Here is a 15053-nt window from a genome sequence, read left to right as displayed (position 1 = left end):
AAAGGCTTCATGGTATACAATTATGCAACAAAAAGCATACAAGTGACCAGAGACATTGTGTTTCATGAAGCTACTTTTCCTTGTAAGGAAAATAATGTGCAAAATGCTACTCCAGAAAACATGGTTGTTTTACCAGTCATACCAGTTCAGGAGTGCAACATTCATATTGATGATCATGTAATCATGACTAACAATGATGTTTTTGCAGATCATGAAGTCTTACCTCACATTTCAGATCCTTCTATGTCTTCTACTGACACTTCTAAAGCCACTGCTCCTGATCAATCATTGGTTCCTTCACCCAGACCAACCAGACTCAAGTCTAAACCAACTTGGCTAAATGACTTTATAGCCACAGTACACACTCATCCTAATTCAGAATGTCCTTTACCTATTTTTTCATCACTTCACACAGCCTTTTTGGCCAATATTGCTCATGAAACTGAGCCAAAGAGCTACACAAAAGCAGCTCAAGATCCTAAATGGGTTAGTGCAATGAATCAGGAGTTACAAGCATTGGAAGACAACCAAACATGGGTATTGACTACTTTACCACCAGGCAAAAGAGATATTACTTCCAAATGGGTGTATCGTATCAAAAGAAACCCAGATGGCACAGTTGATAGATACAAAGCTAGATTAGTGGCAAGGGGCTACAATCAAGTGTATGGAATTGATTATACAGAAAGGTTGTATAAGAAGAAGGCTTCTTATAAGAATATAAAGGTTTTTTGTTGTCTTTGCTATGTTACAAATCTTCAACCACAGAAAGAGAAGTTTGATGCGAGAGCATAAAAAGCTATATTTCTGGGATACAGAAGTGGACAAAAAGGCTTCATGGTATACAATTATGCAACAAAAAGCATACAAGTGACCAGAGACATTGTGTTTCATGAAGCTACTTTTCCTTGTAAGGAAAATAATGTGCAAAATGCTACTCCAAAAAACATGGTTGTTTTACCAGTCATACCAGTTCAGGAGTGCAACATTCATATTGATGATCATGTAATCATGACTAACAATGATGTTTTTGCAGATCATGAAGTCTTACCTCACATTTCAGATCCTTCTATGTCTTCTACTGACACTTCTAAAGCCACTGCTCCTGATCAATCATTGGTTCCTTCACCCAGACCAACCAGACTCAAGTCTAAACCAACTTGGCTAAATGACTTTATAGCCACAGTACACACTCATCCTAATTCAGAATGTCCTTTACCTATTTTTTCATCACTTCACACAGCCTTTTTGGCCAATATTGCTCATGAAACTGAGCCAAAGAGCTACACAAAAGCAGCTCAAGATCCTAAATGGGTTAGTGCAATGAATCAGGAGTTACAAGCATTGGAAGACAACCAAACATGGGTATTGACTACTTTACCACCAGGCAAAAGAGATATTACTTCCAAATGGGTGTATCGTATCAAAAGAAACCCAGATGGCACAGTTGATAGATACAAAGCTAGATTAGTGGCAAGGGGCTACAATCAAGTGTATGGAATTGATTATACAGAAAGGTTGTATAAGAAGAAGGCTTCTTATAAGAATATAAAGGTTTTTTGTTGTCTTTGCTATGTTACAAATCTTCAACCACAGAAAGAGAAGTTTGATGCGAGAGCACAAAAAGCTATATTTCTGGGATACAGAAGTGGACAAAAAGGCTTCATGGTATACAATTATGCAACAAAAAGCATACAAGTGACCAGAGACATTGTGTTTCATGAAGCTACTTTTCCTTGTAAGGAAAATAATGTGCAAAATGCTACTCCAAAAAACATGGTTGTTTTACCAGTCATACCAGTTCAGGAGTGCAACATTCATATTGATGATCATGTAATCATGACTAACAATGATGTTTTTGCAGATCATGAAGTCTTACCTCACATTTCAGATCCTTCTATGTCTTCTACTGACACTTCTAAAGCCACTGCTCCTGATCAATCATTGGTTCCTTCACCCAGACCAACCAGACTCAAGTCTAAACCAACTTGGCTAAATGACTTTATAGCCACAGTACACACTCATCCTAATTCAGAATGTCCTTTACCTATTTTTTCATCACTTCACACAGCCTTTTTGGCCAATATTGCTCATGAAACTGAGCCAAAGAGCTACACAAAAGCAGCTCAAGATCCTAAATGGGTTAGTGCAATGAATCAGGAGTTACAAGCATTGGAAGACAACCAAACATGGGTATTGACTACTTTACCACCAGGCAAAAGAGATATTACTTCCAAATGGGTGTATCGTATCAAAAGAAACCCAGATGGCACAGTTGATAGATACAAAGCTAGATTAGTGGCAAGGGGCTACAATCAAGTGTATGGAATTGATTATACAGAAAGGTTGTATAAGAAGAAGGCTTCTTATAAGAATATAAAGGTTTTTTGTTGTCTTTGCTATGTTACAAATCTTCAACCACAGAAAGAGAAGTTTGATGCGAGAGCACAAAAAGCTATATTTCTGGGATACAGAAGTGGACAAAAAGGCTTCATGGTATACAATTATGCAACAAAAAGCATACAAGTGACCAGAGACATTGTGTTTCATGAAGCTACTTTTCCTTGTAAGGAAAATAATGTGCAAAATGCTACTCCAAAAAACATGGTTGTTTTACCAGTCATACCAGTTCAGGAGTGCAACATTCATATTGATGATCATGTAATCATGACTAACAATGATGTTTTTGCAGATCATGAAGTCTTACCTCACATTTCAGATCCTTCTATGTCTTCTACTGACACTTCTAAAGCCACTGCTCCTGATCAATCATTGGTTCCTTCACCCAGACCAACCAGACTCAAGTCTAAACCAACTTGGCTAAATGACTTTATAGCCACAGTACACACTCATCCTAATTCAGAATGTCCTTTACCTATTTTTTCATCACTTCACACAGCCTTTTTGGCCAATATTGCTCATGAAACTGAGCCAAAGAGCTACACAAAAGCAGCTCAAGATCCTAAATGGGTTAGTGCAATGAATCAGGAGTTACAAGCATTGGAAGACAACCAAACATGGGTATTGACTACTTTACCACCAGGCAAAAGAGATATTACTTCCAAATGGGTGTATCGTATCAAAAGAAACCCAGATGGCACAGTTGATAGATACAAAGCTAGATTAGTGGCAAGGGGCTACAATCAAGTGTATGGAATTGATTATACAGAAAGGTTGTATAAGAAGAAGGCTTCTTATAAGAATATAAAGGTTTTTTGTTGTCTTTGCTATGTTACAAATCTTCAACCACAGAAAGAGAAGTTTGATGCGAGAGCACAAAAAGCTATATTTCTGGGATACAGAAGTGGACAAAAAGGCTTCATGGTATACAATTATGCAACAAAAAGCATACAAGTGACCAGAGACATTGTGTTTCATGAAGCTACTTTTCCTTGTAAGGAAAATAATGTGCAAAATGCTACTCCAAAAAACATGGTTGTTTTACCAGTCATACCAGTTCAGGAGTGCAACATTCATATTGATGATCATGTAATCATGACTAACAATGATGTTTTTGCAGATCATGAAGTCTTACCTCACATTTCAGATCCTTCTATGTCTTCTACTGACACTTCTAAAGCCACTGCTCCTGATCAATCATTGGTTCCTTCACCCAGACCAACCAGACTCAAGTCTAAACCAACTTGGCTAAATGACTTTATAGCCACAGTACACACTCATCCTAATTCAGAATGTCCTTTACCTATTTTTTCATCACTTCACACAGCCTTTTTGGCCAATATTGCTCATGAAACTGAGCCAAAGAGCTACACAAAAGCAGCTCAAGATCCTAAATGGGTTAGTGCAATGAATCAGGAGTTACAAGCATTGGAAGACAACCAAACATGGGTATTGACTACTTTACCACCAGGCAAAAGAGATATTACTTCCAAATGGGTGTATCGTATCAAAAGAAACCCAGATGGCACAGTTGATAGATACAAAGCTAGATTAGTGGCAAGGGGCTACAATCAAGTGTATGGAATTGATTATACAGACTCTTACTCACATGTAGCTAAAGTAGTTACAATCAGAATCTTCTTAGCCATTGCAACATCAAATCATTGGCCAATGCACCAGATCGATATCAATAATGCATACCTGCATGGCCATATTGAAGAAGATCTGTACATGACAGTCCCAAAGGGGTACAAAATGTAGGACATAACCAGGTTTGCAAACTGCAGAAGTCTCTCTATGGCTTGAAACAAGCTGGGAGACAGTGGAACAAGGAAATGGCAAATGCCTTGATGCAATTTGGTTTTGCCAAATTCAAACATGATCACTGCTTTTACACTAAATCTACACATACTTCATTCCTCATACTAGTATTATATGTAGATGATGTGTTAATCTCGGGCACTTCAAAGGAAGAGATAGTAAGTCTCAAAGCATATTTGCATTCCAAGTTTACAATTAAGGACATTGGGTATGTTAAATATTTTCTGGGCATAGAGGTAGCTAGATCAGCCTCCGGAATGGTAATTTCTCAAATGAAGTATGTTAGGGATTTAATAGTAGATGCAAATTTAGCAGAAACTAATGCTGCTACATCACCCTTACCTTCAGGATTTCAAGGAAATGAGGTTTCCAGGAAATTGGAAGAGCCAAATCAGTACAGAAGGCTTATTGGCAGGCTACTTTATCTGGGGTTCACTAGTCCAGACATCTCTTTTGCCACTCAGCAGCTCAGTCAATACATGTCTGAACCTTGTGAGAATCATATGAATGCAGCATTGCATATCCTCAAGTATCTCAAAGGTGCTTCAGGAAGGGGGATTTTCTATCCTGCTCAAACTTCCCTAAGAATTCAAGCATACTCTGATGCTGACTGGGGTGTGTGCAAAATAACTAGAAGGTCTACTACAGGCTATTGTGTATTCATTGGCAAATCTATGATTTCTTGGAAGAGCAAAAAGCAGTCTACTGTGAGCAAATCATCAACTGAGGCAGAATATAGAAGTCTCTCCACTACAGCTTGTGAAGTAAAATGGATATCCTACTTAATGGTAGATTTTAAAGTAAAAGTTCCACTGCCTATATCAGTGTTCTGTGACAACACTTCAGCAATTGCTATAGCTGCTAACCCTATAGATCATGAGAAAACTAAGCATTTTGATATTGATCTACATTTTGTACGAGAATATGTAAAGCAAGGTTTTCTTAGCACACCTCATGTTTCAACAACAGAGCAGCTGGCAGACATGTTCACTAAAGTGATGACAGGAACACAGATCAATAGTTTTCTTTCCAAACTTGGTATTGTTGATCACATACCAGTTTGAGGAGGGAATGTTGAGAATAAATTGTAATTAACAGAATAGTCAAGGGGTACAGTAGTCAATGACCTTTATTCTGTTACTTAGTTTGTTGGTTTTGGTGGGAAACAGCTGTCACACAGCTCATCCCCTCTTTCTACTGTATAAAAGGCAAATTATGCCATTGTAATCATTCATTCGATCGTAATATCAATTCCTCTCTTCTTCTTATATTTAATTCAGTTTACTTTCCTTTCAATTACATAGGTCCCTAAACTAAAGCTTCAAACTCAATTAGAATTCTAAACTATCAAAATCATCAATCAGGTCTCTGAACTAAAAAAATCATCAATTAAGTCTTCATCCTATACTAAAATCAGAAATTGTGACTATTGATATAAACTGTAATAATCTCTCTGTTGGTTCAAAATAAGTTTGGAAATAGGATCTGAAACTATTCAACCCAATGATTTTCGAGGAAGCCTCAATTGATGATTTTTGTTTAGAATTGGGACTCAATTGATGATTTTTTGTTAGTTCAGGGACATGATTGATGATTTTGATAGTTTAAGGTCATAATTGACTTTGAAGCCTTATTGTAAGGAGCCAAATGGATATTATATTTTTTTTTATAAAACAAAGTATTTGAAATTACAATATTTTTTTTTGGTAGGAACAGGAAAAGAAAAAAAAAAAAAAACAAAAACCAAAAAACCTATCCTGGGATTAGTCTAGTGAAGCTAATCCCCACCACATCTTCCATAAGAATAGAGTAAAGATAATCAGGAGGATAAGAAAAGGTTGTGACGCCCAACATCCTCTCATGCCCAACACAAAATTCACTTGAAATTACAATATTAAATTCTAATGAGAATCAAAAGCATTTTTTTAATTAAATTTATATATTAACATAATACAAAGTACAAAATCAAATTACAACTATATAAAATAAACTTAAATATCAATTTATTTTATAAACTGTCAAATTAGTAAAAAATGTAAAATGTCCACTATATAATTTATTGTTTTGATTTAGGGGGGTTGTTCTTTAGGAGATTGGGTTTTGTTGATATTTAAAGATGATTTTATTAAAGATAAAATGCATTTGGTTGTAATCAGAATAAATTCTGTGTAATTATAATACATTGGTTTGTAAATAAGACATATCATAGGCCTCTTGCAAACTTTTAAATCATATGCATCTGTTTGTAAATTAGACAAACTACAAGCATTTTTTTCATACTTTTTCCTAAAACGAAATGTCCTAAATAGAACAAATTGCGATTTCTCTTTCGTTAACATTTTCCGATAAAAAAAACTAAAGCTAGAAATTGCATTCCTCCTCTGCACTTTCTTCTATTCTCTTCTCCTTTTCTATCCAAATTTCATAATATATCAAACTTTAAATCTTTTATTTTTTTACGATCTACTTTGAGGAAGCTCCTCCCGCCGGGTTTGATTTATGTGTTTTTGTTATGATTATTTTCTTATTAGTCCGTGTTTATATAATTTGCCGGATCTCTTTATTCGTCTAAATTGTATTTACTCTCTATTATTTTTTCATTTGTCCCTTTTTTAAATTTAGTAAGAGCGGAAATGGTTTTTTTGTCCGTGATCAATAGACCTATGCAGTTGCATAAAAAATATTCAGATTCGAATATTCGGAATAACCTAAACATTGAAAATTTGATTTCAATTATTTTTCTATAGATTCGATTTAAAAAAAATATATGCTTTATTATACTTTTATATTTTTTATACATTTTATAAATTTTTTACTCTAGAAATTTAAAAAAAAAATTGCACACAATGCGTCTACATTAAAAAAAAAAGAAAAATTCTCACTCCACTCAGATGTAATTCGAACCCATAACCTCTCTAATCATAAGCAAGCTCTCAACCACTAAACTCAAAACTTCACCACTTTTTACTCTTTATAATTGATTTCATTCTTTTATAAATTTTATAAAGTTTTATCCTTTATCGTTTTTTTCTTCTTTTCTTGTTATATTTTTTTTTTTTGTTGTTAGTAACGAAGATACAAAACATTTATATAAAAATAAATAACAAAAAAATGTCTTGAATTGTTTTGGACCTCTGGTATATGACCCCTCATATCTGCCACCTGGCCTGAATATGCACTGTGAATTTTGTCCGGAAACTTCACATCACATGCAATAAAAGAAACTTTAGATTAAATATAATTGGCAAAATTACAAAGGGTAAATTACACCCATGGCCACTGAACTTTACCCATTTTCACATTATGACCATTGAACTTCATTTCTTCCAGATATGGCCACTAAACTTTACACTTTTTAACACCGGTGGCCACTTAACGTCTCAAAACGACCGCTGACGGCTAAAAATAAAAAATCCAAAGCGTTAATGATATTCTAAGGAACTTTAATTCTTGAAAAATTTCGTTTTGAGGTCATTTAGATGTTGTTTGATTAGGAGAGAGAAAGTGAATTTTTAGAGAGAGAAAGCTCTAAAAAATATGATTTTCTAAAATAAAAAAAATATTGTTCCATGGTAAATGTCATTCTGAACAACTTTAATTCTTAAATATTTTCATTTTAAGGTCGTTAACGATCGTTAACGGTCATTTTGAGAAGTTAGTTAAAATTGAGTGATCACCGGTGTTAAAAAATGTAAAGTTCAGTGGCCATACCGGGAAGAAATAAAGTTCAGTGGACATAATGTGAAAATGGATAAAGTTCAGTGGCCATGGATGTAATTTACCCAAATTACAAAACTGGATCAAATAAAATGTTCGTTTACATATTTAATTCATTTATTCAACCTATTACATATCTAGATTTTATTTTTGTAACTTTTCCGAAATACCCTAATCTTTCATCTTCCTCTTCCTCTTCCAAATGCACAATTTTTCTTCCCTTTCACAGCCTTCTCTTGAGATCGATCAAGATAAATCGATCGATCATGCAGCCCAAAAATTCGATTGGCCTTCGTTTGTCCCGATCAATACGAAATTTCTCATGATTGGATTGAAAATACGTAAGTCATCATAAAATCCTGTAAACTGCATCTTAGTCTTTTTTTTCTGGGTTTCTCCATGAATTGTTGAAATTAGAGATGGTCCAGCTTCCACTAGTTCTTACGATGATCTTATTTACTGTCAATGCATTTTCTTTGATTTATAGGTCCCCGACAAGACGACTTTAAGACTGGAATGCTACCCCCGCTCTCTCGTTGAAAGAGGAGGATGCGGTGTGATCCGAACGAAGACTACGAAGTTCCACTCGTGAAGCCACCGTTGTTCTTCCCGGAGCCATCGCTGCTCTTCTGGGATTTGCGAAGTATGCGAATTAGCGAGTTTTGTTAAAAACACATCCAGACTTCGCATATGCTAATTAAAATCATCAACTAAATCAAACATTAGTTTCGCAACCATCGCATATGCTAACTAAAATCAAACATTAGCTTCACATATTAGCTTCGCAGGCTTCACATATGCTAGCATCTGCAAAATCAGACGGGAGGAAAACAGTCGCGCCGTAAAATTACAAACATATTGAGGGTATTATGGGAAAGTCATACAAAAACAGTCTATATATGTAATAGGTTGAGTGAATGGGTTAAATATATAAATGGGTCTCACATTTGATCAATTTTGTAATTTTCCCAATATAATTCTCTATCCAAGCTTGACTCGGTGCTTTCAACTCAGAAAGCACGTGATGAGTTGCCGTATATATTTGACCAGCCTCAACCCAAACCAGCACAAAATTCACTTGACTCAATGGCCGTACGCCTACACTTGCGCACTATCATTATCATCATCAGCCTGCTTCTACTTGTAAAAATCCATGGCCACAGAATTAGATCAGCAACCTCTAATCATCAAGAGATTTCAGTGGTGGATCACCTTGAAATTAACTCATCGATTCTAAGTTTAAAGCCCCTGAATTGCACACAACATGCATGTATTCACTACTATGGCTTCCTCCCCTGTGCAACCAACATTCCGGGCTACATATTCCAGATAGTTATACTTGAATACTTGCTTCTTGTTGGTGACAAAATACTAACGAAAGGTAGACAGCAGCTTTTCAGTCTCTTTGGTGTCGGAATCTATGGCGCCACTCTTTTCCGCCTCCTTCAAGTTCTACCTAATATTGCCTTGGTGCTTGGTATTTCTTCTTTACACTTCCACTGCAAATTTAGTCACCTTTACGCAGGAAAATGTTTTTCTAATTTTTTCTATGTTTATTTGATCGGAAAAATAAGTCAATAAGTCTAAAGTGAGAAAAGCCACTTTAAAAATTAAAACATTTTTTTGAACTTCTTTTGCAAGACTATTCTTACCCACCATTTCTCTCAGCTTTCTAGCATTATTTCTAAACACAGAAAAATGTTTTATTTTAATATTGTCTTTTACTAAATATTTTTTTAAATACAATATGGGTCTTAGTTTTATGATTATTGTTGGAGTGTGAATTTAGAATCTACCTAGAAAATATGACAATTTGTCGGTAAATTTTCCAAGTTTATTTTGAAAAAAAAAAAAAAAAAGTTTTTCCAAAGTTCTAAGGGTAAATTACACCCGTGGCTAATGAACTTTACCCGTTTTCACATTATGGCCACTGAATTTCATTTCTTCCTGGTATGGCCACTGAATTTTACACTTTTTAATACTGGTAGTCACTTAACATCTCAAAACGACCATTGACGGCTAAAAATAAAAAATCCAAAGCGTTAATGATATTTTAAGGAACTTTAATTCTTGAAAATTTTCGTTTTGAGGTCATTTGGGTGTTGTTTGGTTAGGAGAGAGAATGTGAATTTTTAGAGAGAGAAAGCTTCAAAAAATGTGATTTTCGAAAATAAAAAATGTGGTTTCATTGTAAATGTCATTCTGAACAACTTTAATTCTTGAATATTATTTTCATTTTGAGGTCGTTAACATCGTTAACAGTGATTTTGAGAAGTTGGTTAAAATTGAGTGGTCACCGGTGTTAAAAAGTATGAAGTTTAGTGAGCATACCGAGAAGAAATGAAGTTCAGTGACCATAATGTGAAAATGGGTAAAATTCAGTAGCCATGGGTGTAATTTACCCAAAGTTCTAATCACTTTTGATACATTATGGACTTCTACCTTTAGATTTGAGGATTGCTAAAAGTATTCTGATTTTTAGTAGATTGAGTCTCTTATCTTTTTCATTTTAATACATCAAACCTTAATCATTTATTTGAATCGCATTAAGTCTTTATTTATTAAATTAATTAGTTATGAATATTAAATACAAAAGCATTACTCATATTATATTGTCTTAAAACAGTAGTCCTTCCATTTTTTTTATATAAATCATTCTAGCATTCTAAGAATTTTTAGTTTTGTTTTTTAGTCCGAGCATTAAACTTTTTGTTTTGTTCAAAACTGCTTTTTTAGGCTTGTATTTGGTCCAAAACTGCATATCAAATTTCAAATGTTCAAATGTTCTGTTGGTGTTTTTCACTTCATAAATTTAATAAATTCTATTGAGAAATATAACACGCCTTATAGCTTTAACAAGTAATACTCTTCAGCTTGGTTTCAACAAATAATATTTGGGTTTGTTAAGTTCAGCATCTGGACTTGCTAAGGACAGCGAAGCTGCGAAAGTAACAATCGAGAATGGAGTCGGTTCGCTTGCAGGATCTACTGTTTTTTACTTGACATTACAGTGGGGTATTTGTGTTCTTCTTGGTATTTCCTCCTCAGCTGAACAACATCAATCAACAACATCCTCAGCTCCAATTTCAAAGCTTCTGCTTCTTAAACATAAATTATCCCGTTTAAAAGGTTAATTAATTGTCTGTTCGTTCCTAATTAACTAATTTCCTACCAATAATTAGTTAATTTAACCAATTAATTAACCTTTTTGAAGCAGAAAATGGGGTGGAAACAGACAAGTACACAAGATACACAGCAGGGATTATGCTTCTGTCTTTGCTTCCACTTATACTGGTTGAATTAGCAAGTAGCTTCAAGTGCCAGCCATGGGGCCATATTATAATTCTCACCATGCTATCTGCTGCACTTGTCATTTTCTCTGTCTTTCAGGTAATTATCCTCTTCCATTCAAGCTACAATTTTGACAATTTCTACAATACTACTGATCCCTGGCGGGTAAATTAGGCGTGACTTAACTTAAAATCCTAATATAAAACTGACTCAATTTTACACTTTCTAACATTATAAACACTGAAACGCACCTCAAAATAACAGTTGACGACCTCAAAATGAAAATGTTCAATTTTGATATGGATGCAGTCTCGACACAAGTGGATCCAAGAAAGAAGTTTGGAATATTCAAGGGATCAGCTTCTTCTTGCTGGATTTCTGGGTCATCTCCAAACCTTTGCTAAAACAAGGCTTGTCAATGACCAAGGAAAACCTGATGTCTCTTGCCTTAGAAGGGCATTTGTGAAAATAGACAAAGATGGAAACCAAGATCTATCACAGACTGAACTCAGAGAATTTCTGCAAAACATGGACTCTGAAAATCTGGGATTTGGTCAAGATGCTGCAATAGATGAACTCATGAAACACTTTGACCAAGACAGTAATAAAAAAATTACTCTGGATGAGTTTGTCCACGGTATTCAACGATTTATTGATGATGCCAAAAAGATTGTTGTGGATAAGCATGAGTCTTCAAGAAAATATTTACCATGGTTACATCAAGTAAGCAACTCCATTCCCCTCAATTTCCTTTCCTTTTTGAACCGTAAAAATTACAATTTCAAGATTAACGTGTTTTTAACTGAATTAGATTTGATAAGCACGAATATAATGTGACTACAAATAAATCAAATGCAGATAATTAAACCAGGGAATCAAAAGACAGAGGAAGAAGAGTCAATTGACATTGAGAAGCAACTATCTAAAATGTTAAAGACTCAACAGCTTGCAGGCCTTCTTACTGATGGAAAACCTGATCAAGATAAGATAAGGAGGTTATCTCTTTCTTACTCTATGTGTCGGAGATTATAATAAAAACTATTATTTCGTGGCCTTAATTAATTTGTTTGTACAATGCAGTCTATTTAAGGAGTCTGACACCAATAAAGATGGAAAAATAACACTTCATGAACTAAAAGGAATGATAATGACCAAATTTAAAAGTGCAAACTTTGATCGTGATGCTATGGGGGACGACATGATGCGTACTCTCGACAAAAATAAAGATAATGAGCTCCAGGAGGATGAATTTGTTGAAGGAATTACCAAAGGATTATCCGATGGTCATGACGATTCCCAGTTAATTGCTCAATGCATCGAGGTAATACAGTTACCATTTTTTTAATCACACAATAATCAAGTGTGGAACTTGAGGAATAACAAGAAGTTAGAATTAATGACGGCACTTTTCGTCGTTAGATGTATTCGTTCAGTCGGTAGTGTCACAAGACGAGATTATCCATCGCTAATTATTTTCATCCATCGAGTATTTACTTCTGGCTCCACGGTTGTGAATTCTAATATCTGAACTTGCAGAAAGAGAAAAGAAGTATAAAGAAAATGTCACTGCGTGCTCTGACAAAAGCAATATTTCGGGTGATTATTGGAATAGCAATTGTGACGTCTCTTGTGTTGCCTTTGATAAATAACACACAACGCTTATCAGAAAGCATAGGCATCCCTACTTTCTTCGTTTCGTTTGTGGTACTTCCATTCGCCGTTAACTTCAAAACCGCAGTTGCAAACATCTTTCCGGCAAGTCAAAAGAAAGAAAATGCTGCATCAATCATGTTTTCAGAGGTTTGTTCCTGTTTCCTAGTCTTTGGTTAAAGTGATGGCGTTTTAACTTGTCTAAATCACCTCTTAAACAACTACTTATTTTGCAGATCTATGGAGCAGTATTTATGAACAACATTATGGGTCTATTGACCATAATAGGACTGATTTGGGCAAGAGGTTTTGCTTGGGAATATTCAGCAGAAGTGCTAGTAATGTGGGTGGTTGGTGCTATAATAGGCCTAATTGCCTATACCAATAAAACTTACTCATTGTGGACTTGTATCTTAGCTTTTTCTTTCTATCCTTTGTCTCTTGTGCTCTACTACATAATTCGTTACCTTGTGGGCTGGAAATAGGACTCAAATAATGCAATTAATTACTTTGTTTTCATTACTATTATAACTCCTCCAATAATTTTCTACTTTTTAGTTATCATGTAGGGTAAGTTGATCCAACTTTGGCTGCTAAAAGAAGGTTTGGACCACCCCAATCCCAATCCAATGTGTTTTTTCCTGATTATAAAGAAGACTCAGACAGGGGAATCAATGACTAATCAAATGGGTCCATAAAATGTAGGCTTTTGGTGTCACCTCATATTATTAGATGGGACCATCACTAGCATTATTGAGCCTAACATTTGACAAGTCTCGGCTAGAGGTCCTACCAGGATATTTACCAAATGTGTACAATACAATTGAATACAAGTTTGGAATTAAGGTTTAGAATTAAACAAACACCATTCAAATCAATTAAATTAAATTAAACAAAGCAAAGCACCTACTTTCAATTAAACAAAGAACAAAACACTCACTTTCAATTCAATTAAACCTCCAATCAATTAAGTTTTTGTCAGCAAAAACAGCAACAAAACAATAAAAGAACCAACAGCAATTCAATTAAGTTGTGCCTTCAAAGAACAATTTAAACCTTCATATTCAAATGAGATTACTAACTTGTGACCTGTCTGCCGAAGTTGATTTCCGTTTCAGTCGAAGAAGAGCGAAGGTTGTGGTGGCGGAAGGAGCGGCGCCGACAGTAGAGTCTGACCGGTAGTCAGTGGAGTGGTGGACTCTCTTCTCTCGTGCGATTTCCGTCTCTCCCTATCGCAGCAATTCAAGCAATTACGGGGCGTTTGTTTACTGGGATAAGAGCATAGGCATAGGGATAAAAAAATTAGTTTGTTAGTGAGATAGAGGGTGAGACAAATAGATGGATAAGGGTTTTATCCCATGAAACTTATACCTAAGGGGGTAGTATTAGAGATGGGGTAATTAATTTATTAGTCCCTATATTTTGACAAAACATACTGTTTAGTCCCTGTATTTTCATAAACACATGGTAAGGTCCCTAACCTTTTTCTCAATGAACTGTTTAGTCCTTCCTTCTGTTTGTTAGATTTTTTTTACCGTTTATGACTTCGGAAATGACTAAATTACATTTTACTATTTACCTTCAAACTTTAGAAGAGGAAATCCAATTTAAAAGAAGAAGCTATTTGTATGGAGAACAAGAAAAAGAAAAGACCCAATGCTTACGAATTTGAACGATTAAGAAGAAAATAAAAAAGAAGAACACTGAAAGTTGATTTCAGATGCATTAGAGTTTAAAGGAAAGGAAAAAAAGAACGCAAATCCAAATTGACTAACAAAATCTTCATGAGAGTCTAACGACAGGGACTAAACAGTTCACCAAGAAAAACGTTAGGGACTAAACAGTTCATCGTGAAAAATGTTAGGGACTTTATCATGTGTTTTTGAAAATACAGGGACTAAACAGTGTGTTTTGTCAAAATATAGGGACTAATAAATTAATTACCCTAAGAAAAAATAGATGGAAAAGACTAAGTTGTCCTTGCCTAAAATTCTAATTTCCAACTCCTATCCTAATTAGGATTTATCCCTATCCATATCCCACCTACCAAACATGAGATAATAAATTCCTGCATCTTATTTTTATCCCTATCCCAATCATTTATCTTTATCCCTATCCCAACCTTTATCCTTATCCCTATTCCTCTCAAATGCCAAACGCCCCGTTAGGAATTG

The 15053-nt window shown here is 34.9% G+C and overlaps 1 protein-coding gene across 1 annotated transcript; it reads left to right on the top strand.

Annotated features, from left to right (window-relative positions):
* The first annotated feature begins 9002 nt into the window (after positions 1–9002).
* Positions 9003–13404, top strand: LOC136233113 (sodium/calcium exchanger NCL-like). Its single transcript, XM_066022680.1, has 8 exons — positions 9003–9415; positions 10852–11067; positions 11156–11328; positions 11539–11952; positions 12088–12224; positions 12310–12550; positions 12766–13029; positions 13116–13404. Exons 1-8 carry the CDS (start codon positions 9025–9027, stop codon positions 13362–13364), a joined length of 2085 nt encoding a protein of 694 aa, XP_065878752.1. The 5' UTR covers positions 9003–9024; the 3' UTR covers positions 13365–13404.
* Positions 13405–15053: the final 1649 nt, after the last annotated feature.

Source organism: Euphorbia lathyris, chromosome 6 (assembly GCF_963576675.1).
Source record: "Euphorbia lathyris chromosome 6, ddEupLath1.1, whole genome shotgun sequence".
NCBI lineage: Eukaryota > Viridiplantae > Streptophyta > Magnoliopsida > Malpighiales > Euphorbiaceae > Euphorbia > Euphorbia lathyris.
This window is presented reverse-complemented; position numbering and strand designations above follow the sequence as displayed.

Excerpts from the sequence above, each read along its gene's own strand:
- LOC136233113 (XM_066022680.1), top strand. The coding sequence starts at position 9,025 with ATGGCCGTACGCCTACACTTGCGCACTATCATTATCATCATCAGCCTG. Across the intron at positions 11,329-11,538 it reads TCATTTTCTCTGTCTTTCAG|TCTCGACACAAGTGGATCCA; the intron begins GTAATTATCCTC and ends ATATGGATGCAG. Across the intron at positions 13,030-13,115 it reads CATCAATCATGTTTTCAGAG|ATCTATGGAGCAGTATTTAT; the intron begins GTTTGTTCCTGT and ends CTTATTTTGCAG.